The sequence below is a fragment of the Seriola dumerili genome, unplaced genomic scaffold, assembly GCF_002260705.1.
Source record: "Seriola dumerili isolate Sdu_G_001 unplaced genomic scaffold, Sdu_1.0 BDQW01000011.1, whole genome shotgun sequence".
Lineage (NCBI taxonomy): Eukaryota > Metazoa > Chordata > Actinopteri > Carangiformes > Carangidae > Seriola > Seriola dumerili.
The window spans coordinates 894,030-920,541 of record NW_019174266.1 but is presented as its reverse complement, the minus strand read 5'-3'; the positions used below and the strand labels follow the sequence as shown (position 1 = coordinate 920,541).

The window sequence follows — 26,512 nt, the reverse complement described above, 5'->3', positions numbered from 1 at the left end:
TTCCTACAAGTGTTTTCGAAACCACTGACCTACATCACTTGCCCACTTGATTCATAATTCAGAATGCACTGATGTTATCTGTTCACAGGAGCATCAAACGCCACTGAAATACCCATTGCATCTTAATGTATTAACATTTATGTTAAACACGTAATGAATGCAGCACCAGTCTTCATACAGCATGCATAAAATCAGCGTGGAGTGTTCCACTTGCTCGTAGGCTACTACATAATACTACATAATCAGAGCTACACTGTGTATTTTTTATACATCTGCTTATTGACCTGGAATCAAGTGGCCATTTTCAATTATGATGCTTGTGCTGGTGTGTTTGTTAAACTGTGCATTATCTGAGGGATAACCGGCTGCAGCCGAGCTTTAAGGTTCAAACAGGGAAACATAAAAGATATGAATAAAGATGAATTGTTCCTAAATTGTTTTTGAAGTTAAAGAAAAATAAATGCAGAAAGCAAAAATATTTTGAAGCAGCAGTAAAACAATGTGAGAAATCAGCTAATTTAAACGAGAGAAAGATTAAACAAGGCTTGAACAGTGCAACAAAAAGCAATTCACAGCACGTTTGGAAATCAGTTCAGCAATAAATGTTGAACAAATACATCCTCAGTCACCCCCCGATTGCATAATTAATAAAATGTTAATGTTCGCACTGTTGCACCTTCATTACTGCTGCTTCCGAAAGTGGAACTCTGATGTTAAAATGATTGTTGGAAATAAAATTTCTGCTTCTTTATTCTTGAGTTTGTGAAACTTGAAACCACATATACTTTCGGGTTAGGGTTTATACTCATGTAAATATATTCATACACCTTTCTTTGTGCACACTGACAATATTTATCTAACTGCTCAGAAATGGCAACGTGATTTAATCCCGTGTAACAGACGACAACACATATAAACTGCTGTTTTCTTCTCTTTTCTCAGCAGAGGCTAACCCAAGACAATAGACTGAAAACTGCTTAACACAAATCGGGCTCTGTGCAAGATGGCTGTTAACCGTGCGGTATATTTAAGAAAGCCATTCTGTGACAAGGCGGTGGAGGCCTCTTGAGGGTGTGAGGACGACGTGCTAACAGTGTTTCTCACTTCCCTCTTTCTTGACAGAGAGGAGATGAAGTCCCTCCAGGCGGCCTTGCAGAAGCAGCTGGATGAGGCAAATGAGAGAGCGGAGAAGCAGCAGGCCACGGTAAGACAGAGCTGACCTGACCATCAGCATCCGGTCTCATCTAACCCGCCCCCGTCACCTGTCACACAGGCCCCTCAGTGAGCCACCCTCATTACGCAGCAGCCAGCGCTCTCGCCTCCTTACCTCATTGCTTAATTGAAACTCTTAGAAAATAAAGAAGGAGAGCTTTGTTGCCTCCCAACGCACCCACCCCCCCTACGCAAAAATTAATAAGATCCGACAAAGGTTTATTAACCTACGAACATGTACTTATCTATCCATCAATCTCTCCATCTACACTTTCCCTTTGCTTCTAATTTAATTCCACACAGTATCTCTGAAACACCTTCTGGCCAATTCAATTCAATTAATCACTTGGTCTCTATAACCTCAGAAAATAGTGCAAAAATGCCCATCACCATTTCCCAGACTCAGAGGTGATTAACTGAAATTCCTTATTATGTTTCTCTCACAGTCCAAAACCCAAAGATATAAAATTTATCATCATATGATATAAAAAAAAAAAGGAGCTGAAACAAAATGAGTGTTTGACTTTTTTACTCAATGACTTAATGATTTATTGAGATGGTTTTTAATTATTGAAATAGTTGCTGATTAGTTTAAGTTTTAAAATGCAGCTCCAGTCATTTCATACGTAGCTAATTATAAAACTAAATCTTTTGTTTTACACACAAATCTTAAGTAATTATATATGCAGATGATATTCTGCTCATACTGTAACTGTAACGAGGTATTCAGAGATAACGTCACAGAACGTGTGCGACTTGTTCAAGAAAAACATTATACGTTTAAATGAGTAAATTCAACTCAATATGGAATATATGACGATGAGTTAAAAGCTGTGCGTCTCTATACAGATGAATCAAATTAAATTACTACTGAATCTGCGTAATCGACACTTGTCATGGTCACGGCACATCGACACTGTTATTTGAAGAGGCTCGGTGTCAACAGAGAATTTCACCTTTGCCCACTCCAGTAATTATGACAAAGAAAAAAAAAAAATGCTGAATTAATTAGAAGTACTTTAACCTCTGATCTGCTCGATAATAAACATGATAAGCAGCATCAGAATCATGGTCACTGAGACGAGTGGATTACATAACCACACGTATCGGACGACGAAGTACCTGTACGTTTAAGAAACAAAGAGTGTGACTGTCTTATTTATTTTATCGACACGTGGAGTGTAAAACTGATCTTTCATTACTGTTCTCATGAGCTAGTGAAAATTAGCATGCGTCAGTGTGACATGCTAGTGGGTTTTGGACAGTGAGGTTTGGAAAAACAAAAGCAGTGCGGAGCGCTAAGCATCGCTTTCGCTGGTTAAAATGTCAAAGGTCACCTGCGGCGCTTCGTATCAGCAGCTGCCGTTAATTAAGGCTGATTCTGTGAGGAACTTCAGGACAAGCCTAAATTAAACTCGGCTGTCGTGGGTTAGTGAGATCTCTGCTCATTGTTGTCGATACTTGTCGAAGATAGTTTGCGAGGAAAGAACCTCCACTCTGTAGCGGGGCATTCTCCCAATTCTCATTCATATAATATCATTTAATATCGATCATTTAAGCTTATAAACTTTACGTTATTGAACCGTGACCCTCAGTAGCTCATGAAAAAATAAAGTGTGTTATATTGAGTAGTTTACAGCTGTGTTATTTCAGTGTGTCAGACACAAAGGCCATTCAATGAACATTTAAGTAACGTAAATATAAGTTTCAGTTCAGACATCAGCATTAGATTATTTTAGCGTGTGGGCCTCAGAGAGACGAGGAGCTGCTGTGGGTGAACGCTGCTAAAAATGCAGCCCCCCCCCCCCTCAGTTGTTGGTATAAACATGAAATCATTTGAAATGCACTGTGGCAGATCCACGTCATTTAAAGTTGTGTTTTGTTTTTTTTACTGTATTGTCCCACATTCGTATCCTCACGTTATTCAGAGACACCACCACGTCTTGTTCTGCCACCAAACTCCTTATCAACAAAATCAGCATGACGCCTGTCCGGCCGCTCCGACAGGGGAATGCTCCAGGGATTTTCAGTATGTGCTAATCAAAAGCTTGTCCTGTAATACTCCTGCCTTCTCTCATGCACGGTTCACGAGGTTTCACGTGCGCTGCTGCGTTTACGATCGACAACAAAGTCATCTGCGCTCTGCGAAGGTAAACAGTTGTACAGTAACATTTCAGGTGACGTTCTTGTCATTTTCCTTAGACCAGTGACAAATCCCAGTTGCTGGGTTTTACGGTTTGAGTTTGACATTTATGGTCCGTCAAATGGTATTTATAACAACCGATGAGATTGAAGATTAAAAAGAGCACCTCTGCAGCAATGCAAATGCCACACACGTACAACTCAGCGGTGAAATACTGTATCTGCTTCAGAGTCCTTGTGTCCACATGCGGCTCAGTGGGTGAACAGGGCTTCTAAAAAAAACAAATCCAACAGAGAGCCTGAATGAATGAAAATATTTTATCTGAGCTGATGTGCAGAAATCACCAAACGCACACATGGAGGAGAAGAAGAAGAAAAAAGTAGGAATATATATATATACTGATGGGTGCGGACCTACCTCACTGCAGAGTTCTGCATGAGGAGCAGTGTTTTGTTCTGAGAGTGTGTCTGTGATTTCTGTTCATCAGTTGCTGAAGTAAAATTTAAATTTTTTTATTTGTAATAGAAGAAACTCCAGCTTTTTTTTTTTAATGTTGTAAAGAATCCTCCCGAACGACTGCAAACGTGATTTTAGGGCTGCAACTAATGACTTACATTTAACCAGACACTCTTTTTCTTAGTAAATGTTTAGAATCAGCTTCTTCACATAATTTCTTTTGTCTGACCAGCAATGAAAAAATTATATTCAAACTGGAGTGAATACAAAAAGTGTCCTGCACAGAGGGATTGAGTGAGTGCTTGGTGTTCTCGCAGCGAGGCTCCGCAGATGGACCTACGTCAGTTGTCATATGTCTGTCGGTCTCTACTGAAATAGCTCCATGACCAGTGGATGGACCGTCATGAAGTTTCTTCCCGACAGGATGATTTGTAATAACTTTTGATTATCACGTAACTTTTCAAACAGCATCATCCAACACTTTCCTTCATGACCAGCTACCTGCAAAGCTAACGATACCCCCGTCAGCCTCAGCTGGTCTTTGCATTTAGTACTCAACAACTGTCAGCTGGCTAACATCCTAAATGATGCTAAACATAAGCATGTTAGCATTGTCACTGTGAGCATGTTAGCACGCTGATGTTAGCATTTACAGAGCTACTTGCGTGGCTGTAGGAAGTTTTGTTGTTTGATAAATATCTACATTTTTTTAAACTGTTCTTGAGACATTCTCATCGATTGATGAATCGGTTAATCGACAGATCATTACATCACTAAATGATTCATCCAGCTCAGCAGTCCAGCTGGACCGGACCAAGTTCATTTTCTTACTCACCTTCATTCTTTACATTTCATTTTGAAATGAAAAGGGATTTTTATAACGTACCGCTTATCCTTATAAGGTCGCAGGGGGAGCTGGAGCCAATCCCAGCTGACACTGGGCGAGGGGGGGGGCGGGGTACGACCCTGTACAGGTCGCCAGTCCTATCACAGGGCATTTTTGAAGCACAGTTAACCTGCTTGTGTTTGGATTGCGGGAGGAAGCTGGAGTACCCGCAGGAAACCCCACACGGGCAGAACATCGAACTCCTCACAGAGAGGCTCCGACCCAAAAATACACTGAACAATAAAAAACTGAACCGCTAATGTTAAGAAGCTGATTTTACGTTTCCCCTCTATGCACCTAGATGCTGCATCCAGATGTGTTTTTTTTATTTTTTTCAGCGCTCCCGGGGGCTGTAGTGGTGACTGAAAGGCTCAGACATGAACCTTGATGTTATCGTGCACTGATGTGAGTCAACTGCTGAGGCTTAGTTTACTGTTCCCTGGGGTACATACCTGGTGTGAGGTCACCAGCTCCATGAATCTTTTCCTTATTTGTCCCCCGGACTATCTTGATGACCTCTCTCAAGGACACACGACACCAAAAAACTGTTGTTGTTTTTTCAAATTGAAACACACACACACACACACACACACACCCACACACACACTGAGAGTTCCTTCTTTCAGATATACGGCAGCCGTTGGCAGCCGGTGTTTGAACCTCTGCTTGGCTGCTAAACACAAGATACAGGCCCGCACGAGCAAGACATGCTGAGCTCATGATAAAAGGATTGCGATAAACAAAGATATCACTCTGACATGATAAGCATATGGGCTATTGAATCAGGCACACAGTGGAAAACAGGCAGTCACTCACTGCAGGAATAAACGCCTCAGCGTATTTATACGTGGCGACATCAGAGAGTCTCCGATGAAACATTTCTGGACACTTGTTATGCTAAAGTAACTTTGTAAGACACCACAGAAATACTATATGTGACAGCGTTTTGTGTTTTTTTCATCAGTTAAAAAGTCCTTAAGCCTTGACGGGTCGCCAGCTGGAAAGTGAGAAACTGTGTTTTAAAATTTCACTGCTGCACGGGGGCCTCTGCGCCGCCGTCGGCTTATAAGGAGCAGTGTTCATTTATGTTGCTGGCTTCAGTATCCTGCCTGAATTTAAATTCACCAACACTGGTCATACTGGTTAAATTAAAGACAATAAATCAAATGGGGACACTTGTTTTGTTAGTATTGAGTGTACACACGACTGCCAGAGCGTGGAGGCTGCAGCAAACTCAAAACTAAACCCTGCACCAGCATCTTCCTCCTGTCTGTTTTTACTTTTTATTTTCTACACATATATATATATATATATATATATTTACTATTCTCAGGGGCAGTGACAGTGACTGAACATGACCTTTGATGTTATCGTGCCCTGCTTGGGGATGTGAGTCAACTGGTGCCGTCTAGTTTACAGTTCCCCTCGGGTGCACTCGCTAGAAAGTAGAGAAAAAAAAAAAAAGTGAAAGTGAATTTCATCCCTAAAAACAAGAAGATGCTGGGAATGGGAATGTTTTTTGTTTTTTTTTTGCTTCTGTTAGTTTATGAGGAATGACATTTGTTTAAAATATAAAATATAGATGCAGAATTTCTTCCTGTTTGAGCCACTTCAAAGCTTTATTCGTTCAGCAGTGACAAATCGGACCAATGCATTGTTGGTTCTGGCGTCTTGTCCTTAAACATTGGAAGATGGTGAATCAGATTCTGGATCTGCCTTTTGTTAATGATCATATTCGCCTCATCATTCGGTGCATTTCATTTTTTGTTTTTTTCCCTACACCGCTTAAACGGGCGCAGTCACCATCCATAACCTTCATTACATATGTTCTCTGCATGGACGGACGTTTAGTCTCATCATCTTTCTTTTGTCCTCTCTGTCTCCAGATCAAATTTCTTAAAGTGGAGATGGAGAAAAAAACCAAAATCATCAAGGACCTGCAGCAGGAGGTGAGTCATCAACACATGATTTAAGGTTTGAATCACACGAGACTTAAAAACACGTCCTGTAATCTTCCTCATTAATCCTCTGTTCAGGCTTTCATGAGGTACATATGTAAGCATAAAGGGAAGAGTTTACTCTAATGTACTGATCCACTTTTCCGCTGCCTTGTCTACTTCCATTTCATTTAATGATTTTCTGTGTTTGCCAAATGCCTTGTGACAGTCCCCAGAGACTCAGAGGGGAGCTTGTTGCTTTCAATCAAAGGTGGACATCCGCTGGCATGAATATGTCTATTTTACTGAGTAGTTTGTAATCACTGCAGCGTGTCTTTGATCATGATTGTGATCGCGACTGCTGTGGCTTGTGTTGGCAGAGAAAACTGATCTCGCTTCTGCCGCCTTTTTTCCTGCAATGGATTTCTCGCCGCATGATCGTCGAACATCAGTGCAAAATAGTTCATCTGAAAAGAAGTTTTTCTCTCTTTGATTCTGAGGGGCTGACACCAAAATCTGACGTTTACCACTGATGCCTGAGACAGCTGGGGGAGAGAAAGAAAAAAAAAAAAGTTCTGCTGGCAAATACCATTGTAGCTGTACTGACAATATGTGACACTACATGATCCACCATTTGGATTGTTGTAGGAGGGGAGAAAAATGAAATACACGGAGAAAAAACATCAAAACAACATGGGCCCATTAAATGTAACATAGCTACATCAGCGGCAGCCGCCTCTTAAGATGTTTAGTCATTTAAGGTCGGATGTTCCCATTGTTACTTTGGTTTGTCTGTCAGCGATGAAACATGGAAAAAAGGAGGCGAAAAACGTCAAACTTCTGCTTCTGCCGAGTCAAATGAAATTTATGCTTTATACTTAATGGAGTTTACAGAATTTTATAGATATGGAAGAGACTTTAATTATTGCAGCATGTAAACATGGAACGAACCAGCTGCTGAATTCTATCATTTCTGACTCAGATTGACAATATTTATAAAGCATTTTTTCCCCCACAACAAATTCCTTTATGAACATATAATACCTTGTGTATTATACAAATACGAGTTCCTGTGTAAATAGTTGCAGGGTTGCATGCAGCGGGCTCATAATGCTCTGTAATGGCACACCATGGTCACAGTGGATGCGGGCAGGCTATTTAATTACACCACAAGATCAAGAGAAATGATGATGAAGAGATACTGGAAATTACCACGCCATATTGCTCAACACTGCAGGGAGGAAACTGGTTTTCGCCAGATGTTCAAATTAATTTGAGACCAATTTTGACTTAACTCTGCCTCAGTAACGTGATCAAACGCTTGAAATGAAGAACCCGACAATGACATGATGACATCAGTTTCCTGCGATTACAGGAGTACCTGCCAGAGTGTCACTGCCTTTACCACACATACACAGAACTGTGCAAAAGTTTCAGGCTCTAAAAGTAAAGTGATGATTCTTTCAAAAACAATTCCATCAATACTAGATTTTTATATAAGTATATTTATATGGCACTTATCAAAACCAAAGTCCTTCACAAGGACAAAGCAACAAGACAAACACACACAGACAAACTCCTCAAAATACGAATAAGAAATATATGAAATACTTCAAAGAGATTATTTAAAAGCCTTTTGAAATAAAAGTGTTTTCAGAAGCGATTTAAAAGAAGATACTGATTTTGCAAGTCTGAGGTCATCGCGGCAGGTCTTACATCTTGACATGGGAACCATCGACAAGTTCCTGTCTGGGGACCTCAGACTACGCGCCAGTTGATAAGGAGCGAGTAATTTAGTCTGGGCCTCGAACATAAAAGTGCATCAGAGGAATCTTAAAATTGATTCTGTAATAAACGGGCAGAGACATTACGAGGGAGTAATGTGATCTTTTCTTGTTTTTTGTCTGAGTAGTCCTGCTGCTGAATTCTGTGTTATTTGAAGTCTATGAATTGTTTCAGGATTACACAAACAGTAATCTTAATCCAGATGAATATGATAGTTCCTGTGTCTCTGTGAAACTCAGACAATGAACACATTTTTTAGACAGAAGCAGGGTTGGCCCATGTAATCTGCAAACTAAGCGTGGAGACATCAGATCAAAGATAAGATTAAAACAGCACCAGTTCTCCCCGCTTCACTTGCAGGCAGTCTGTCAGGTACTGGGCAGGTAGGTTGTTTCCAAGCATCTTACAAGTTTGCCAACTTCATGTTGCCGTGTAGAGGTGTGAAATAGTTAATAGTTAATAGCAGGTCCTCAAAAACCTCAAATCATTTTAACCAGCTGATTAAATTACAGTTTTATAAAGTGGGTTGATAGGGGTCTCCAGGCGCGTCTCCAGGGTGTTAACGGGTGTTGCAACACCCGCACATTCAAAACAACACGACCCTACATCATCTCATCTTTATTAAAGCCGCGCTCTGCTTGTTGAGGACAGGAAGTCCCGTCAGGCGTGAACCCTCGGTGAGCGAGGACGAGGGTTCACATCTGAAGTCGTTGCTTAACACTGTGGAAGCGGGTGAATGCAGGATCCTGGAGTGAAGGGCGCGATGTGTTGGTGAGGTGTACGTTCCAAATTTCAACATCATTTTGTACGCGCTGGTGCAGAAAATGTACAAATGCAAGGATTTCATTTTGATTTGCCGTGTCGTGGAGACTGTCGTGGCTTCGCCGCTCCGCCCCTGGGGTTCTACACTGTTTTCCGACTGGGAACGTACACTTTGCTCCGCTGAACTCGCCTCCTGCTGTTTAATGAACCGACTAATGTGATTCTCCTAACTGCCTGGTTTACTGGGCTGATTCTTCCCAAACTAGTTGATCCAGTGAGACGGTAATCCACATCTAGAAAAACAAACTCGCCATCTTGATATTTTATATTTTTTTACCTGCAGTGTTACTGAACGGATCTTCACCCACATTCTCGTTTTTGGCGCACAAGTTATGTCGGCGCCGTATCGTGGCATCAGTGGGTGTCATAGTGCAAATCCACTGAAGAAACAGAAACCAGATAAAACCTAAAGTAGATCAACTTTAAAAGATATTCTTGTTCATTAATGCATTTAAAAAGAGTAATGTAAGAGTAAGAGTAATGTCTGTTAACGCTATATATTGAATTTCTTGCATGATTAACTCTGCACAGGGTGATCGCAGGTAAATTCGGAGACGCTTCTCTAATCAATCAAGTGATTTTCACAGCAGGAGGTCGCACATGTCGACAATACTGTGCAGCTGATCGCTTTAACTGACTAGATGACCCAGAAAGGAGGCCAACATTTGGCTTTTTAAAAAAAACATCTTGATATGGAAATAGAACAAGCACCAAGATACCGACAAGGAGGCATGAAAAGGATCTATGTTTGTCTCACACACACACACAGAGTTCAGTTTTCTGTGCGGTTTGATGTTTTCGTATGTCATGATCCCAGGCCTCCTGCTAAACCTCATTACCATAAGCCAATCATCAATGTACACACTAATCTTGCCAAAACAAAGAGCTGGCAAATAGTGTTGCCAACAATTTGACCTGGATTAGAGTTAACTGAACTGGAATTGAAGAGACTCAAAAAATGAACTGCTGGTTTTTTGTTTTTGTTGTTTTTGGTTTTTTTTTGGGGGGGGGGGGGGGGGGGGGGGGGGGGGGGGGGGGGGGGGGGGTAGAATTGCCATGCAAATGCTTTTGCACACCAAATGAAGCAGCACTGAGGATGGTAACTGAGATTTACTCTGCAGGCAGGAGGACGAGGCGAAGAGCAGGAGTCTGAACCGAAAGCTCTTGTTATAAACTCGTTGCTCTCTTCATCGTTGACATTTTGAGGTTTTCTCTTTTCCTCCAGATCTACATATGCAGGAAAGGGCCTGTCTAGGTTTGAGGACTTGTGTAATCGCACACAGGCGGGGTCAGTGTGGTCAACAGGAGTCTGGAAGCTTCCTCCGACATCCGTGCCGCTCTGACATTTAAGTCACGGCTGCATGCAGGGGAAGTCATGAGAAGACATTCCCCTGCATCTTTCGCATTTCTTGTGTGCAGAAACCCAAAGGTCTGAAGTGTTGAAGCGCCATCATTTTACTCCTCAGAATGTGTGGTCACATGACGTTATATGTGATTGAACACCACCTTCTGGTGGGAGAAGTCACTGTTCAACTGTAACGATCATTTCCGTAAAGGAAAACCGATGTTTTTAAAAAGCCAAAGCAAAACTGTTTCCACCAGAATTGGATGAAATTGTGAATATCACAACAGTTTCACACTGTGGACGGTTTTATGAGCGTGAGTAATGTCGTCGTCGTCGCTCCCCCCCCGTCACGTTCCAGCTCGACACACAGAGCGCTTCCTGCGAGCTGCTCAAACTGTAGTTGTTTCCCTCTTTTAAGAAACTGAATATCGACACGAGTGAATGCATAGATCACATCTTTACATGAGCATTATTATCTGTCAGTGGTGCTGTTGAACTGTACTGAGCAATGCTGAACAGTGTCTTTAATATTTGTCCACCTCATTTATATTAATGAGTGTGGAATAAATATTATTAATCCGTCTTAGTGCAAACACAGTCTGAACAAAAACGTTCTAACCTTCATGAAGGTGGGGCTTATTGCAGGACTGTTTCACCCGGTGTTACCCAATAATACCATTATTCAGGAGTGTAATTCTGCGGCTTTGTTAAGTGGTGACGGCGTCCTGATGGGGATGAAAGGAACATCTGTAAAGCTAACCGTATCCTTTGTTCACACCCGCATTCGTTTTTGTTTTTTGTTTTTTTTTTTTTAAAAATGCGTCTTCATGTTGCACATCACCGTGAACTGTGTTGTGGTGTCAGTGGGGAAGCTTTACGGCTCCAATTCACTGTGAAGTCATTATCAGTGATTTGCTTTCAGGGCTTATTATGAGTATTTTGAGGGAGAGTGATTTACAGACTGACGTGGATCCTGCTGGGATTCATCAGGTTCTCGCAGAGCGCCGTAATAGACAGCTTTGCCACATACTCAGCTCCTTGCCGCTGATGCTGATGTTTTTTAGTCTAAAATGGCTTCCCGTCATTGTCTTCTTCCTTTCATGTCTTCCTGATGTAATTTCACCCAGCTAAATGACAGAAAGAAAAAAATAAATACATTTTTTTTTAAAAATCACACATTGGGGCATTTACTGGATTTCTGTGTGATAGTCGCACCGGAAAAGTGACAAGACACTGAAGTAGGCAGAAAATGAGAACTGCATCAGAGGTAATGTGTTCTCTTAGAGAGAATAAGAAATTGCTCTCGCGCTGTAAATCTAATGTGGCCTTCTCTCTGCGGCTTTTCTTAATATCTACTAAATGCCTGAATTCCGCCTTATGAGAAAAACTAACTTTGAAAATAACTACCCTTCCTTTTGTTATATCTACACACAAGCTGCATGTTATTATTGCCCTGAAGAATAAACGGCGCGCCACATCACTCAACAAGCCCAACAACCAAAATGAAAAAGGCCCTCGAGACTCTTTCACAACCAATTTCACACATATGATCTCTCACGTGCTTCAAGAGCAAAAGTGTGCCGACAAAAAAAAAAAAACGAAGGTTAAAGTGAAATCGGGTGAGACGGATGATGGCATGCGATGTCACATTTTGCACTGAACAAAACGTCTGAACGGACAGTCTGATCAATTGCAGTCACATATTGGAGACGGCAGGTCTGACTTGTTACGCGAGAGTGATGGTGGACTTGACCTCCACAGAGGGGAAAAGGTCGTTGGAAGGAAATGGTAGAAAGCGCCTTTACGAGTACCTGAACAGTATTTGTATTTTACTGCATGTGTGACGCCGTGGTAAGCTTAAAGAATAATTAACCGAAACCAATCATGACTTTGAGTTTGTGTTTCTTCATCCGGAAACAGTTTTAGGAAAATACACGGCAGCGGTTCCCAATTTTTTACTTCGTGACCCCTTAAATAAGTCATTTTTTTTCCCGAGGCATGAGGATTTAAAGTTATCCAGTAATTCACAAGTAAAATGAAAGAGTTAGGCGAAGTTTCTGTGTGGCAGAAATATATATTTTTCTCCCTCTTTTTGCTGTCAATCTCCATCTCTTGACCCCGAGACATGGGTGCTGACAGTCGGTTTGGGAGCCACTGGTAAAGACTGCAGCTTTACTTGTCAAAAAAAAAAATACTCAAGAATTTTCTGAACCAGAAAATTGTAAACTAGAAAAACGTCAGTATGTGGGTAATGAAAGCATGTGATAACAGATCAAACCGATGCAGACGGCGGTGACAGTCGCATTGTGCAGACTCATGAAATTATAGTGAACTGGGCTTGAACTCCAAAACAAATTATATGATGCAGAAATGAATGATTATTATGTTGCCCTACTTTAAATGGAGGGATGCGAAAGTATTGTGTATTTGACATGTTGTTACCTCCTGTGAGAGGTGAGCGAGCGGTCGAGATGAAGCTACAGGGAATCTGATTTAAAAGAGCATTTTTTTATTTTATTTTTTTTCCCCATCACTTCAGGCACACACACGGCGAACCGAGCAAAACGCTGATGTCACAAAAAACAACTAAAAATCACCTCAGTTTATTCTGATTTCTCTCCAGACGCCGGGAGTACGGGCATTTCATTAAGATGCAAATAAAATCAGGACGACAAATCCAGCTGTTTCGGCGGTTGCTATGGCAGCACGGTACAACAGCAACACGAGAGTCTCACGGCCGTAAAGTACAAGTCGGAGCCAAATGAGCCCTTGACAACCTGAAATGAAAATACAACAGAGCAGCTTCACCAAGTCCGACCTAGCAACAACAACAACAACAACAACAACAACAAATGAGCAATCAGCAGGAATTGATGGCATTTCTAGGAGCTGATGGTGAGACCACCCACACAATCAACACCTACTTAGTTGCAAATTCATGATTTAGAGTTGCCTGTAGCCTGAAGATTAAGTCAAACGAATGAGGCTTTGATTAAGAAAATAAAGCCCTGATTAGAGTCCACACAGGTATGAATATGAATCAAAAATCAAACCTGTGCAGTGAAAGTCGAAGGCAGAGGTGTGTTCTATCAACCAGCCAACAGGCCTCTCCATACTTCTGCTCTTGCTCCTCTTTTGCTGTTGAATAAGCCGAGGAAGAGGAAACAGAAACGGTGATATAAAGGAATAATGGAACCCCTTATTCAATGCATGCTGCATTAAATAAATGAGTCTTGAGTTTAAGTTAAAAACACTGAGTCAGTGTCTGCTTCACTGACATTGACTGGAAGCTTGTTCCAAGTGAGAGACAGAGAAGCAGTGGATCTGTCTGCAGCGCCGCATTAGAGCCGTGCAGGGAATCAGTTCTGGAAGAAACCAAACAGCAGGTACATTTCTCCTGGTTTAGTAACCGATGAAAATACTAGATATTTCTACGGTTGAATAGTGGATAGAAGTGATCTGTGAATCACACGTGGCGCTGTAGTGCAGCCAGATTGTTTTTGGGGTTAAGCGCGGGGATGCCATGATTCTCAATACCACGGTGAAACTGACTAACGTGGTGATGACACTGATGACTAAACTGAAATGACTGTAGCTCACTAACGTAATGAGATACCGCTATGTTAGCCTAAACAAGCTAACGTTAGCCTTTCGCAATGAGTAAAAACACCGACGGCAACATTTAGATGACGACATGTTGTTGATGCAACGTGAAGAACTGAAAACTCGCTCACACTGAGTTCTGCGTCTCTTTGACCTGCTTAGATAAGTTTGAGGTGTTTCCTCCTGTATTCCATGTGTTGTTGTTATTGTCACTGTATCTGCCTTTCTTCTTCTTCTTCTTCTTCTTCCCTTTGGGTTTGATGTCAGACTAGAACACCCCCTCCCCCAAGTCCCACAGGAATCACATCTCTACTACTTAAGACATCACAGCTCCTCCAGTCCTGTAGAAAAAACAAACACTGTCACATTCTCATCATTTTGGCATCGATTTGGTACCAAAGTATCAACTCCTGTGACATCGCTTGTTGAGTGTACAAGAGAATTCAAAGTCTAATGAGTCATTCCTTTGTAATAGTCTGGCTTTGATTGGAGTTTGTCTCTTTTGTTTTGTCGTTCGTCGCAAGATACACAGAGCGTGTTGGAGCTGCGTCAGGCCGCTAACTGTCATTTATAGCTGACCCTGCTGTGCTGGAGTTGTGTTCTGGCATTGTCCTCGGTTGATTCATTATCATCACCCGCGCTGCTTATGCAATACATGACGTCAGGGTGAGTAATGCTGTGAATTATTCCACATTCGCTTCTCCGCTTGTGTTGTTTCTTTTAATTAGAGCTGATAACCTGGGGAATTTACAAAGATAGTTATGCCTTACTGAAGCCCCGTGTGAGGACCGAACATAAGGTCTTCCATGGACAGTGATTTCATACATAAACACAGTGAGAAAATCCAGCAGTGCGACAAGAAGAAAGTTATTTATTTAGAGAATATTCAAATCATGTATTTACACTAATTCTGTCCTTGCCTGTCTGTAATGAAATCTGGAGTGGCAGGTAAACCCGAACACGGGAGTGTGTTGTCTCAGTGTCTCGTTCTGACAGGAGAGCGTGTTCCTCCTGGGAGCAAGAGGGCGGTGTGTATTAAATCTGCATTTCCTCCCAACACAGCCAAAGTGCTGTAACATGCAAAAAGACAAATTGCAGCTACCGTCTGTGATATAGCCAATACACCAATCCTCTTTTATTTACAGGTAATATTTCTCCCCATGCGTTGTTCTTACAGCCTGGGATCGTCCAATTAGTTTGAAACCAAAAAGCATTTACTGACAATATTAGAAATCACAGAAACAAGCCTCTAATCTATTGTTGCACTGCACAGCCGACAGCGTGCTCCATTTATAATGAACTGTTACATCCGCAATATCTCCACATTTAGCAGCGCTCGCTGTTCCGAAATGCACCTTGATATACATGAAAAACACCCAGGATGCTGTCACAGTCAAGTTTCCCCATCATTCGCGATTCATTCACTCTCTGTGCAGCTTCATGTGCGACAATCAGAAGGAAACAAACTCCTTCCTCTGTGTCTGTCTGTGGCAGCGAGCAGCGAACAGGAACCTTCACAGCCTGAGATGAACGGACGCCTACAGATACAGATTTCTGTGGTGAAAGTCATATACATTAAGACTACAGTGACTAAATAATAATGCAGCTGTACGAAGTCTAATCACAGCAAGTTCCTGATTTGGTGTCCAGCTGGCCAATCGGATGTTGTTACGAGGCTCCGTTTTTAGGCATCTTGGTTACAACTGCATTTCAAATGACTATTTTTCCATAGAAAGCTTAAAGGCTTAAAGTACATGTTGAACTATGGGCATTAAAATTCTGCTGCAATACAGTAAAACTCAACAACTATATGTAACTGCAAATGTTTTTGACCTGCAGATCACCCGCTCAGTGCTCGCTGAGATGTATGGTCAGATGTCTTTACTTACACAGTGCGAACTCTTACTGAACCAATATGCTGCCTGATTTACTGATGGCTTTGATGATCCAGAGATATATATATATATATTTACTGCTGCCATCATAAAACTCTGAATCATAGCAGCCCTCATCTCCGCAGCGAAAGCAAAGTAACAATCAGCCACAAAGTTACCCCCCCCATCAAGGAGCTACTTCCGTCTGAGCCTTGCGTCAACTCCAAGTGAAAAATCATACTTCCTCATTTGCAGTGTGTGGGATGTCTGTCTGGGTAACTCAGCCACCTGCTGGCAACTCCTACATTTATGCATAAGTCTTAGACTTTCTTCTACAAGTGGGATTAAATTTGTGTCACTCTCCACATTGTTTTGCACTTACTACAAAATTTTCGCTCTGTGTGGCTTCATGGGCAACGGCGCTGAACTCAAATCATAGAAACTTGTTTGAGAGAGGTAAAGACGGGCCCGCATGTGTTCAGAGGCCTGGTGTCATGCTGTCACTTAGCAGCCGTTGCTTTATTCCTCACAGCCTGCCATGGATATTGATTTCTGGCCCTCAGCTTCCAGACAAGTGACCAGTTTTCTGTGGTATTCAGCTGTGACACTATAAAGTGGATGGTCTATTTTTTAGAGAAATACATCCAAGTGCTTCAAGAATGATGAAGGCTGTGACTGCAGATATTTCTTTGAGATGTTCAGAAAATTACTTTTTTTTTTTTTCTTAAGTTATTGTAGCTAGAGGCTGCCTTAACAAACCCTGTAGCTACACAGGACGCTCAATTTCAGAATGACTTGACACCTTGAGGCACCGTGTCAAGACGTCAGAGAAAAGTTTCAGAGCAGAAAAACAAAAACCCTTACTTTAGGAAAAATAAACAATTTTATTTTTTCAGAAGCCGTATAGATACAGTCATGGTTAAAAATTCTGCCACCCCTGAATTTCAAGTGAGTAATTCACAATATCCATTTTTCTATAACCAGAATATTTTTTCGTAAAATGTTAAAGGTTGCTCCAGGAAAAAATCATTATTCTCGTGTAAAGTTTTATGATCCCATGTAAATACATATATCAGTAAGATCTTATTCTTATTTGGACAGACTCTTCCCCTTGTCCGTTTGCAGACTGCACTACCTGAGGAGACAGGGCTCTGAACCTGTCGTATGCTAATGCTAAAGAAGCCTCGCATATTGCTTTTTGCACATTTGCATTTGTACATTTTTCTGTTCATTTAACTGTGATTCATTATTATTACTCTTTATAGTTTTTACTTTTCTCTACTCAGAATAAAATTTTAAATAAGCTAAAATTCCAATTACAGGTCCTCCTCAAGTAAAAGTAAAATTTTAGTCACAACTTTTTTAAGTGACAGAAGTGGAAGATAATTATCTGTGTTTTGTTTGCACTTTCTAGTGTACTCAGGCTGGGGCCCCAATCAGGACAGACTAATATTTCATGCTCTTCTCTACCAATATTTGACTAATCCTGTGCAAATCTTCCGTCTCTGTAATTTGTAATGTAAATATTTCACTAAAAAAGTAGCTGAAAGAACATCACTGAAGACAGTGGTCATAATAATAATGTTGCCTGTGAGATTTAGCTTTCGTGTTTTTCCCACACTTTCTTCCTGTCAGTTAAAACTGTAAATACTTTTGGTAGCAGGTTGCAAACTCCGAGGCTTGTCAATCGTCTCTTACTTTGCAGTCAAATCCAGAGATAATCATTTGTTTTGCCATTATTCATTTGTTCTTCCTGCGTAAAATTCACCAGATTAATAATAGGTGTGAACTGAAAATATTGAATTATATCAGGTATCCAGGTAGTAGTCTGGTGCCTTAAAGGTGTTATAAATGATAATATATATCAAATATAAATCAAATGACGAGCTGAAAACAATGTGACAATGTGACCTTATAGCATCTCTTTGCTTCGCCGTCCAGTCTGTTCATTTACTGTGTTGGTTCATTCGCACCACCTTCATAGTGTTGGGCTCATAGTGTCGCCAGTGGAAAAGCTCTAAAGAACTTCTACCTCCTCAGTACCTAACCCTAAAGTGGCAGATATTTCCTTCAGGGGGTTGGTAGAGACCAAAAACAGCTTAAAAACAAGTGAATATTTCATAGGGTGGGAAGAGAGGACTGATAACACTGCTCTGCAATATGAGCAACTGGTTCCTAGCATGTTTTCCACATCAACTAAAAAGAAGCTTTAGAAAATTTTTAAACCCGGCATTGCAAAATATTTCAAATATGAGTTTTATGCCTCAGAGATGGAAAACAAGAATAGTTATTCACTTAAGCCGCGTTTCGTTTATTGTGTAGTTTTTACTCTTATATTTACTGACATTTATCCAAAGTGCTTTGTCTTATTTAAGTATTGTGCAACACAGTATATACACTGGCAACTTCACAAGACTCATGATGCTAATAGAACCATTGTAACTGACAACATGAAGTGAATGGTGTTGACTTCTATTGTTTACTTTGTCTTTGCAAATATTTTAATGTAACTCATACACAAACATTGTAGTTCTCAATGAGATGCAGTATAATTTACATAATGAGTACAGAAACGGAAAATATCACATCTCTTGGCAACACTTTCAGAGAAAAAGACCTCAAGCAACCAAGAGCCTCACTTTGTACATTAAGTTTGTTTATTTTACACATGATGTACCATGACAAGTACATTAGACTGTTATTCAGTAGTTTACAAAGTATTATGGCTCAGTTCACACTCGCAGATGTTGCTGTTCTTTGTGCAATAAAATAAGATCAACTTTTCTCTTAACAGAACAAATTAAAAAGCTCCTTGTGGTATCAGACCACGGTTAAAGTCACGTCTTCGACCAACAAATTAACATTGGCTGTTTTTAACCGTGTGCAGTGATGTCACGTCACGTCACATGGGGCGCTCACATCATCGTACAACTCAAGATGGCAAATGTCAGTCTTGTGATGCTGCTGCTGCTTCCCACTCATTACAGGAGATCTCAGCTGTCTTAATCAATACACACTAACCAAACTAAACAGAACGTGAGCTACAATTCTTCACAGAACATCATACCACCAAGCAAGCAAGCTGTTTGCTAAAAAACACAATTAATAGCTACTTTACTATACTGGTAACAACAGAGTGTGATTTGAGTGCTAAAGTGCTGAAGTGCTAAAACCTGCAGTTCCTCTAACGACCATTAGAGTCTGGCTCCAACAGTGAGTAGATCCACATAGACTCCCATGTTAAAATGTCCAACTTTACAGCAGAAATAAACATGTTTGCAGCCTGGTACAAAAAAAAAACAGCTTTGGTCTCTAGAGCTAATCTCCTCCTTCATGACACCTGTATATATAACTCACCTGTTTACATTTTATTTAAGCTGAAAGTTCTGCATAATTTAGGGCATATTGCTTTGATTGACAGGTGGGTGAGCGTATACTTGCAACAAACCAGCATGAATCAAAGTCTTGGCTCTACACAAGCCCCTCCTCTTTGCCCATTTCTGGATTAGCCTGTTGAATTAGGGGCGGAGTCAGACACTGCCAAGATGGCGACGCCGGAGCAGCTCACTCTGAGCTTCAGAAACTGCTCACCAGAAACCTGTGGGTGACGTCACCGAGGCTACGTCCATCATAACATACAGTCTATGATGTGAATGCTTATTTACTAATTGGGAAACTGCTAATTACAGTAACTGACGTGAACGTGGAATAATCTTTCATTAATCACAGTAACTTTAGTGGAAGCGTCTGTTCAAAGGAACGTTTTGTTTTCCTGCACATACACAGTTTGTGGGAGCAGTTTAAGGTTCAGTGCCTTGCTCAAGGATAATTCAATCAAACCACCACCCTGATGATGAATGGGCACCCTGCTCTACCACTCGAGCTTACCTCAGCCAAGAAGCTGTAGTTGCCTTAAGGAATAATCAATAAAAAATAAAAACAACATTAGCATTTAATATTTATCATTGTCATTAGAATCATCTAATATCAGTTTTTCTTCATTATCACAATTTTGAAACCTTAAAGTGAGAAGTTCCAGATTTAGAAACTTGAGGCCAGCTGTGAGTCTGATGTTCAGTGTGCACAGAACCAGCCATCATGAGTTAAAAACAGAGCTGTGGAGGGAAATATCAGTATTTTATTCTATTTTGTTCCACTTTAACTCTTCACTTCAGAGGAGATGGCAATGTTTTCGGCCCATCATCTGTATCAAGGTTTGATTTATTCATTTTGAAGTCATATCAATTTGTCTCGGCATTCTTCATATTGTACAGTTGTAGTGCTTCAATTAATCTGTCACATAACTCACTCTCAGCATTAGAGGCTTCACCGTCATCGTTTCCATCTGATTTATCAGCTTGTTCTCCCCCTTTTTATTCAGCTTGAGCAAATACAAGGAACGACAATGAATTAAATCACCTGAAAAGATTAGTGTTCAGGTGGGTGGGTTAGTGCAGAGATGGGCTGCAGCTCTATTATTATGCTGATAGTCACTCAGGCTACTTCACATGGAATATTTCAGCTCGTGTTTGAAACGCCGGGCCTTCCCGATTTCCCTCTGAGGATCAATAGAGTTCATCCTATCGTATTTTCTTCAAATAGCCTTAAGCTTGTCGAGCATCTTACACCATGACTCGGTAACTATTTGATGAGCAATGCAGAGAGGCAATATCTATAAAGAAACACTGGGCTAATGCATGTGGTCAGGTCAAATGAGAAAGAGGACGATATTTCCATCAAAGCAAATTGTAATGCATGATAATAATGCAGTGGTGCATCTGAACTGACAGCAAATAGGAAGAGGGAAATCGCTGAGAGAGTGTAGTATAGATGCTGTAACAGCAAATTAAGTTCACCCTATAGTGTCATTATTTCTTTGAAATTCAGCTTTACATCGAGTAGGGAGCCAAATCTAAAGCCGTTAACTTTTCATGTAATCTTTAAAGGCTAAAACCCATTATTTTGATGCTACAAAGTTAAAAACTAAATTTCCCTTTATGCTCCTGAAGATTGATGGCTGTGTATAGTTGTCTTACTATACTTGTGGGGTCCGACAGCTTTGTGGGGACCAGAATGTTTGAATGGCTGTCTGAGGGTCCAATGTTAGAATCATGTTAGGGTTTTAGATTAGGCATTCAGTTATGGTGGTTAAAGTCCGGGTAAGGACGTGTGTCCATAGAGCGTCTTTTTGTCTGAACGCCAGCGTATTTTTTTTCACTTGTTCCCGATCAGGAGAGAGCGTACGCTGCCGCTGCCGCCATCACCGCCGCCATCACCGCCGCCGCCTGGAGAAAATTTGCTGCACCCATCGTTTTTTTTTCTTCCCAGAGCGCTCCGCCCTCTTTGTGCAGCTGCTCCGAGCGCTTATAGCTTCAAACCTTTCTGAACTTTTCAGAAAGGTGCTGGTGTCAAGATATTGTTGCCATAGAAACAAAACCCACGCTTTTTTTTTTCCCCTTTAGCTTTTCTGCTTGAAAAGAAACAAAAAAACCTATATGGACATATACCCTAAGGGGCCGGGGAATGCATTATGTTAGTGATGAATATAGTCAGACAAGGGTGTGTGTGTGTGTGTGTGTGTGTGAGTTGCTATTACAAACTGCACTCACTTTTCTCTCCAATGTGAACCAGGTTGTTATGTAGAGTGTATATTGTACGTAATGAACTTGCCTGACAGAGACAAAGCAGCTCTGAAACCTGCGAAACATAAAAAAACCAAACTAGATTCATAAGGAGGAAGTTGAGAATATACTGTGATAGGAGGCTGTGATTTAGAGGGATTAATAATGTCTCCTGCAAACAACAAATCTGACAGGCTGTTGGCTCACTTCATGCACTCCAGGATTTTCTCTTAATAGTAATAGCACCGGATCTCGCCAAAGACTACGGCATCATGGCAAATCTAAATTACAGCTACTTATGATTTTACTGTATGTAGTTTGCTTTTATAGTCCTGCTCCTTATTGTGGCGCCGTGTCCATCAGATGTTGCAGCATCCCCCCCTGGAGTAATGGTCCAAAGGGGGGGCATGATCACTGCACAGCAAACACATGGGACATGCTGTGTGCACGTGATAATGTACCAGAATAATGAAATAAGAGCAATCTTTTCACTTATGCATAATCCTCCATTTGACCTCGAGAGTCCTCAAGAAACTGCCAAGATGAGTTGAGCCCGAGCTGCCAAATGCCTTGTAAGATGTCTGGGGGTACGTCATGTTTAATAGCTTATTCACAGTGAACATTCGCTCTGCTAATGCCAGTAACTTATGTTAGACGCGTTCGCCAGCTGCACGACCGTCTCTCGTTTTGTTTTGTCTTTCTTGACTTGAGTCTGGTGGACTGCACTGACAGAGAGTGTAATTTATCATCTCGTGTATGACATCTGCTCATTATTACATGACAGACAGACAGACCCGAGAATGTGACTTTGTTTTACTATATACATGCATTTTTTTTTTTTTTTTTTTTTTAACTTATGAAATGAATCAGTTGAATTAGAGATAAAATGACTGAAGCTGCTGGAAAGTTTTCAAAGGTCAGAAAAAAAAAACTCAGAGGGAGAAAAGAGCATAATTTAATAGACATTTCTTTTAATTGAAATGAACAATGAAACTGAGACGTGCAAGCTATTAAAGCCGTGATACAACAAAAACATCTTATTCTGTTTACTTTGTTATTACAATAAAACTTATTGACCTTTTAAGGCCGTGACAACGGTCCTTTGGCTTGTAGCACTCCTGAGTGGTGTGAGGAAACGTGCTCGCTGCGGCCGCTGTGACTCTTACTCGTGTAAAATAAGAATGTCAACACTGTCAAAATGAATTGAACTTCTGATGGTTTATTTAAACTCTGTAGTGCTGAGTAGAAGGGGCTGTGGTGTGTGTGTGTGTGTGTGTGTGTGTGTGCATGGGGTTATCTTTCCAGTATAACCGTTGAAATCAGATCAGTATGAGACATTACTTTGCGTCATGGCAGTGTTAGTTGTGCATTACCACATTTGCACGTGTTAATGTTAATATGGGAAAAATAACTTGAGCAGAAAAAAAAAAAAGAAAAGAAGAGTTGGTTTCTGACACTTCACACTAAAGCTAAAAGGATCCCACACTGATGTGTGTCAAGTGGTGTGAAAGTTGACCTAGATGGACATATCAACACTCACTCAGGGCTGTCGACACATCAGCACTTTATAATGTGTGAAAATAACTCCGGTGAGTTGAGTCAGATCGACATTTTTTGAGTGTTGAGGTCTTTCAGATGGTGAGTGACCGCAGTCATGGGACAGTGATGAAGACCCTGAGAGAGAGAGAGAGAGAGAGAGAGAGAGAGAGAGAGAAATTTTACAACCTATTTGTGTTCAGTTGCATTTTTCTAAATGGAAAAAAAAAATTAAAAAAAGGGCAACATGCAAAAAGTAGAAAATATTCCTTTAAGTCCAAGTCCAGAGACTGACAGCGCTGCAGGAGTAACACGTTACGACGTACACGGCTCAGTGTATCACATTTTGCATAATGTGCTGTGACATACAAGCTCCACGGGATCTCATTTTAACTCTGAGTATGTCCCGGGGCTAAACTATGTCATACTTTATGACAGCTGCCAGTTCTACATGTCCTTGAATGGTGGTCCCTCTTTAGGGGCGTGAGGAGGTTCAGCTGTGTGGAACTGCACTCGGACAGTTTTGCCTCATTAATCACACACAAAAAACTTCCATCCCAGCTTATTACCTTTGATCAGTGTGCATGTGCTGCGTGTGCACAGTGTACAGGTGTGTGCATATGGGAGTGAGACTTGAATTGCAAATGAGAGACAGAATTATGTGAGACCATGTTATCAAAGTTCCTGTTTTTCAACGAATAAATAAGACGTAAAGGCACTTTCCCAACAAATTAAAATCAGCTAATCAAGCCCTGGCGCTGTGTTTTGTTTTTTTATGTAACAATTAACAAACACACTGCAGTTTTGATGTTAGAGATTTTATTTATTTTATTTCCCTTTTATTTATTCAGGTGAGTCGCATTGAGATAGAAATCTCATTTTCCTGAACGTACATCTTGCCCCCAGCCGGCCCCGGACCGGCACGTCGTGACACCAGATGCTGTACAAACACAGCTCAGTGATGAAATGGCCAATTTGACTTTGATATCCATTAAGTGGAAACAAGACAGACTCTACAGCCAGCTCCGTGAGGCTGTGCGTATGGCGCCGCGCTGCTAGCATGGCTGAGAAAAAAAAGACAAATTGGTGATTCTAAGTTTATACAGATGAAGCTGCGCCGTGAATGGTTGCCATCAAGCATTAAATTGTCATCACGGTCAGGATGTGGCATGACACAGAGCGAGGATTGTGGAAGTGGTCACATCATTTATAAGTAGATGTTGAGGGCCAGCTGGTGGATGCACATCCCCCACCCCCCACCCCCCTCTGTGTCCAAACTGTCCCTGTGGATCGCAGCCAAATCATCACTGAGAAACGCTGAGCTGTCTCCAGCATCAAGCAGCAGATCAACCATCAGGGCGCCGCCACATCAGAGCCAGACGTGTTATCTCCACCTAAATGAATTTATTGTGCCATTTTGAAACCATAAGTCCTTATGGCCGCGTTGCATTTTCATTTTTTACAAATACAAACAAACTTTCTTCACTTGCACTGGAGCCAAAACCAAAAAGAAAAAAGGAAGCAGCATGGACTGGGGCTGATTCTGAAGGAGCTGACAGACAGACAGTGTCTGAAATGTGGTGCAATGAATAATACTCTGTTGAAAACAATAGGAAACGAATGTGGCTGTCAGTCGTCCTGAGTATTCCCCAGTCTGTGGTGTTAGATCTGTTTTTCTTCTACGTTTGATTAATGAAAACTGTGCAGCAGCTTGTTGCAGATTTGTTTTTAAAACATCCTCCAGAATCCCAAAAGAAATTTGGATCATACCGTTAATCCTCTGTTGTGGTCCTCGAGTCAGAAAGTTTGAGCTGCTGTCTCAAGTTTTAATTGACAGTTCACACAGTCGTTTTATATCGCGTCACTGTTTGTTCCTAATTTCGAGATGGTACAAACACCTTTCTCATCTCTGTTACAAAGCGAACATAACAGATCGTATTTGATTTCACTCAGTTCGTTTGAGATTAGTCGTTTCTAACAAAGCGCCTCACGTCTTCCAGAACCGTCTGCGGTTGTTTTGTGATGTCGACTGTCGCGCTGTGCCGTAGCAAGTTAACCGTTTGCAGCCCGGACCACCTGTCGTCTGCCATGTGGATCGTCCCCTCTTGTCCACGTGCCTGCCGCACAACAAAACACTGCGGTGAGGTCTTCTGCTCCGTTCATCGGTGCCGTCAGGAGATTTACTGCCTTTTCGAAAAGCCCAGCAAAAACTACAAGTCTTGGCAGTGCTCAGGACCACCCTCCTGGCACCCAACACCATGCTGTTTCAAAGTCTGTTAGATCACGCTCTGAGCCTTTACACTGTAATCCCTTCACATGCAAAACAAAGTGTGGAGAGGAAGTTGCTGATGGATGCACTTGTTTATGTAGCGAAACATATGTGGTGTATAAGACAGAGGAAGGGGCAGACTTCATCTGCAGGGTGTTCTTGTCACCGCGCTCAGTTTCCCTGAATGAAAGATGAATATTCATTGTTCCCGCACAAGTTCTGCTGGATGGGTTTGAAGAATAGACCATCAGCCACAGGTAATTAGCTCATTGATAAACTCATTAAGAATTTTAAATGTGATGTTGATTCGATGGAAAGCGTTAATAAATCTCCACTGGCTGCTGTGATGAAGCCGCATCTAATCACATTTGTTTCTTTAGATGAGACGGAGGTGGTAGACGTTTAGTTACGCAACAGTGGAAGTAGTTTCCTGTCAATAATCCAATGTCATGTGATCACCTTTTAGGTTTTCCTCAGCCATCAGGATCATTTTAATGCCCCCCCCTTCCCTCAACACGTTTTTAAGACTCTGATCCCTCTCTGTAATACCCCCCCCCACCCCAGTCCATCGGTGAACACACATTTTAAAAGAATGGAGAGAAAATCCTCTTTGCACGACTTCTCATCAAACAGCATGTGATAGCAAAGATGTAACAGCTGAGTGTGTGTTAACACACAGCTCCTCCCTTTATTTTTTTGCAGCTACAACTTAACTTTGATTTGACAGATGTTCTCGGTAGCAGTTCAAACATGCTTCAAGCGTGACACATGAAAGCGTGTATATACATGTAGGTGTGACGTGGATTTCGCAGCTTTTGTTTTTTTCTTTGTTGCACATTATGTTGTATTTTTCTGCACAGTATGTTCTCTTCAAAGCATCATACTGGTTTCACCTGGTAGTTTTCTCTCTCTCTCTCTCTTTTCACAGTAATAACATCTCTGAGACAGTCCATCTAGTTTTAAATCGCAGCAGAGAAACGACCTTCTCTTAACTGCACAAGCCGGAGACTGTTCAACTGTAGT

General features: G+C 41.3%; 1 protein-coding gene across 3 annotated transcripts in view; it reads left to right on the top strand.

Moving 5' to 3' along the window:
- luzp2 (leucine zipper protein 2) overlaps positions 1-26,512 on the top strand; it is a 135,353-nt gene that overhangs the window by 73,581 nt on the left and 35,260 nt on the right. For 2 of the 3 annotated variants that reach the window (XM_022749057.1, XM_022749039.1), the window contains exons 4-5: positions 1,123-1,204; positions 6,584-6,646. In XM_022749057.1, the coding sequence (XP_022604778.1) occupies positions 1,123-1,204; positions 6,584-6,646 (145 nt within the window). The remainder of the gene's footprint in view (positions 1-1,122; positions 1,205-6,583; positions 6,647-26,512) is intronic. The other variant, XM_022749049.1, reaches the window with a different exon arrangement.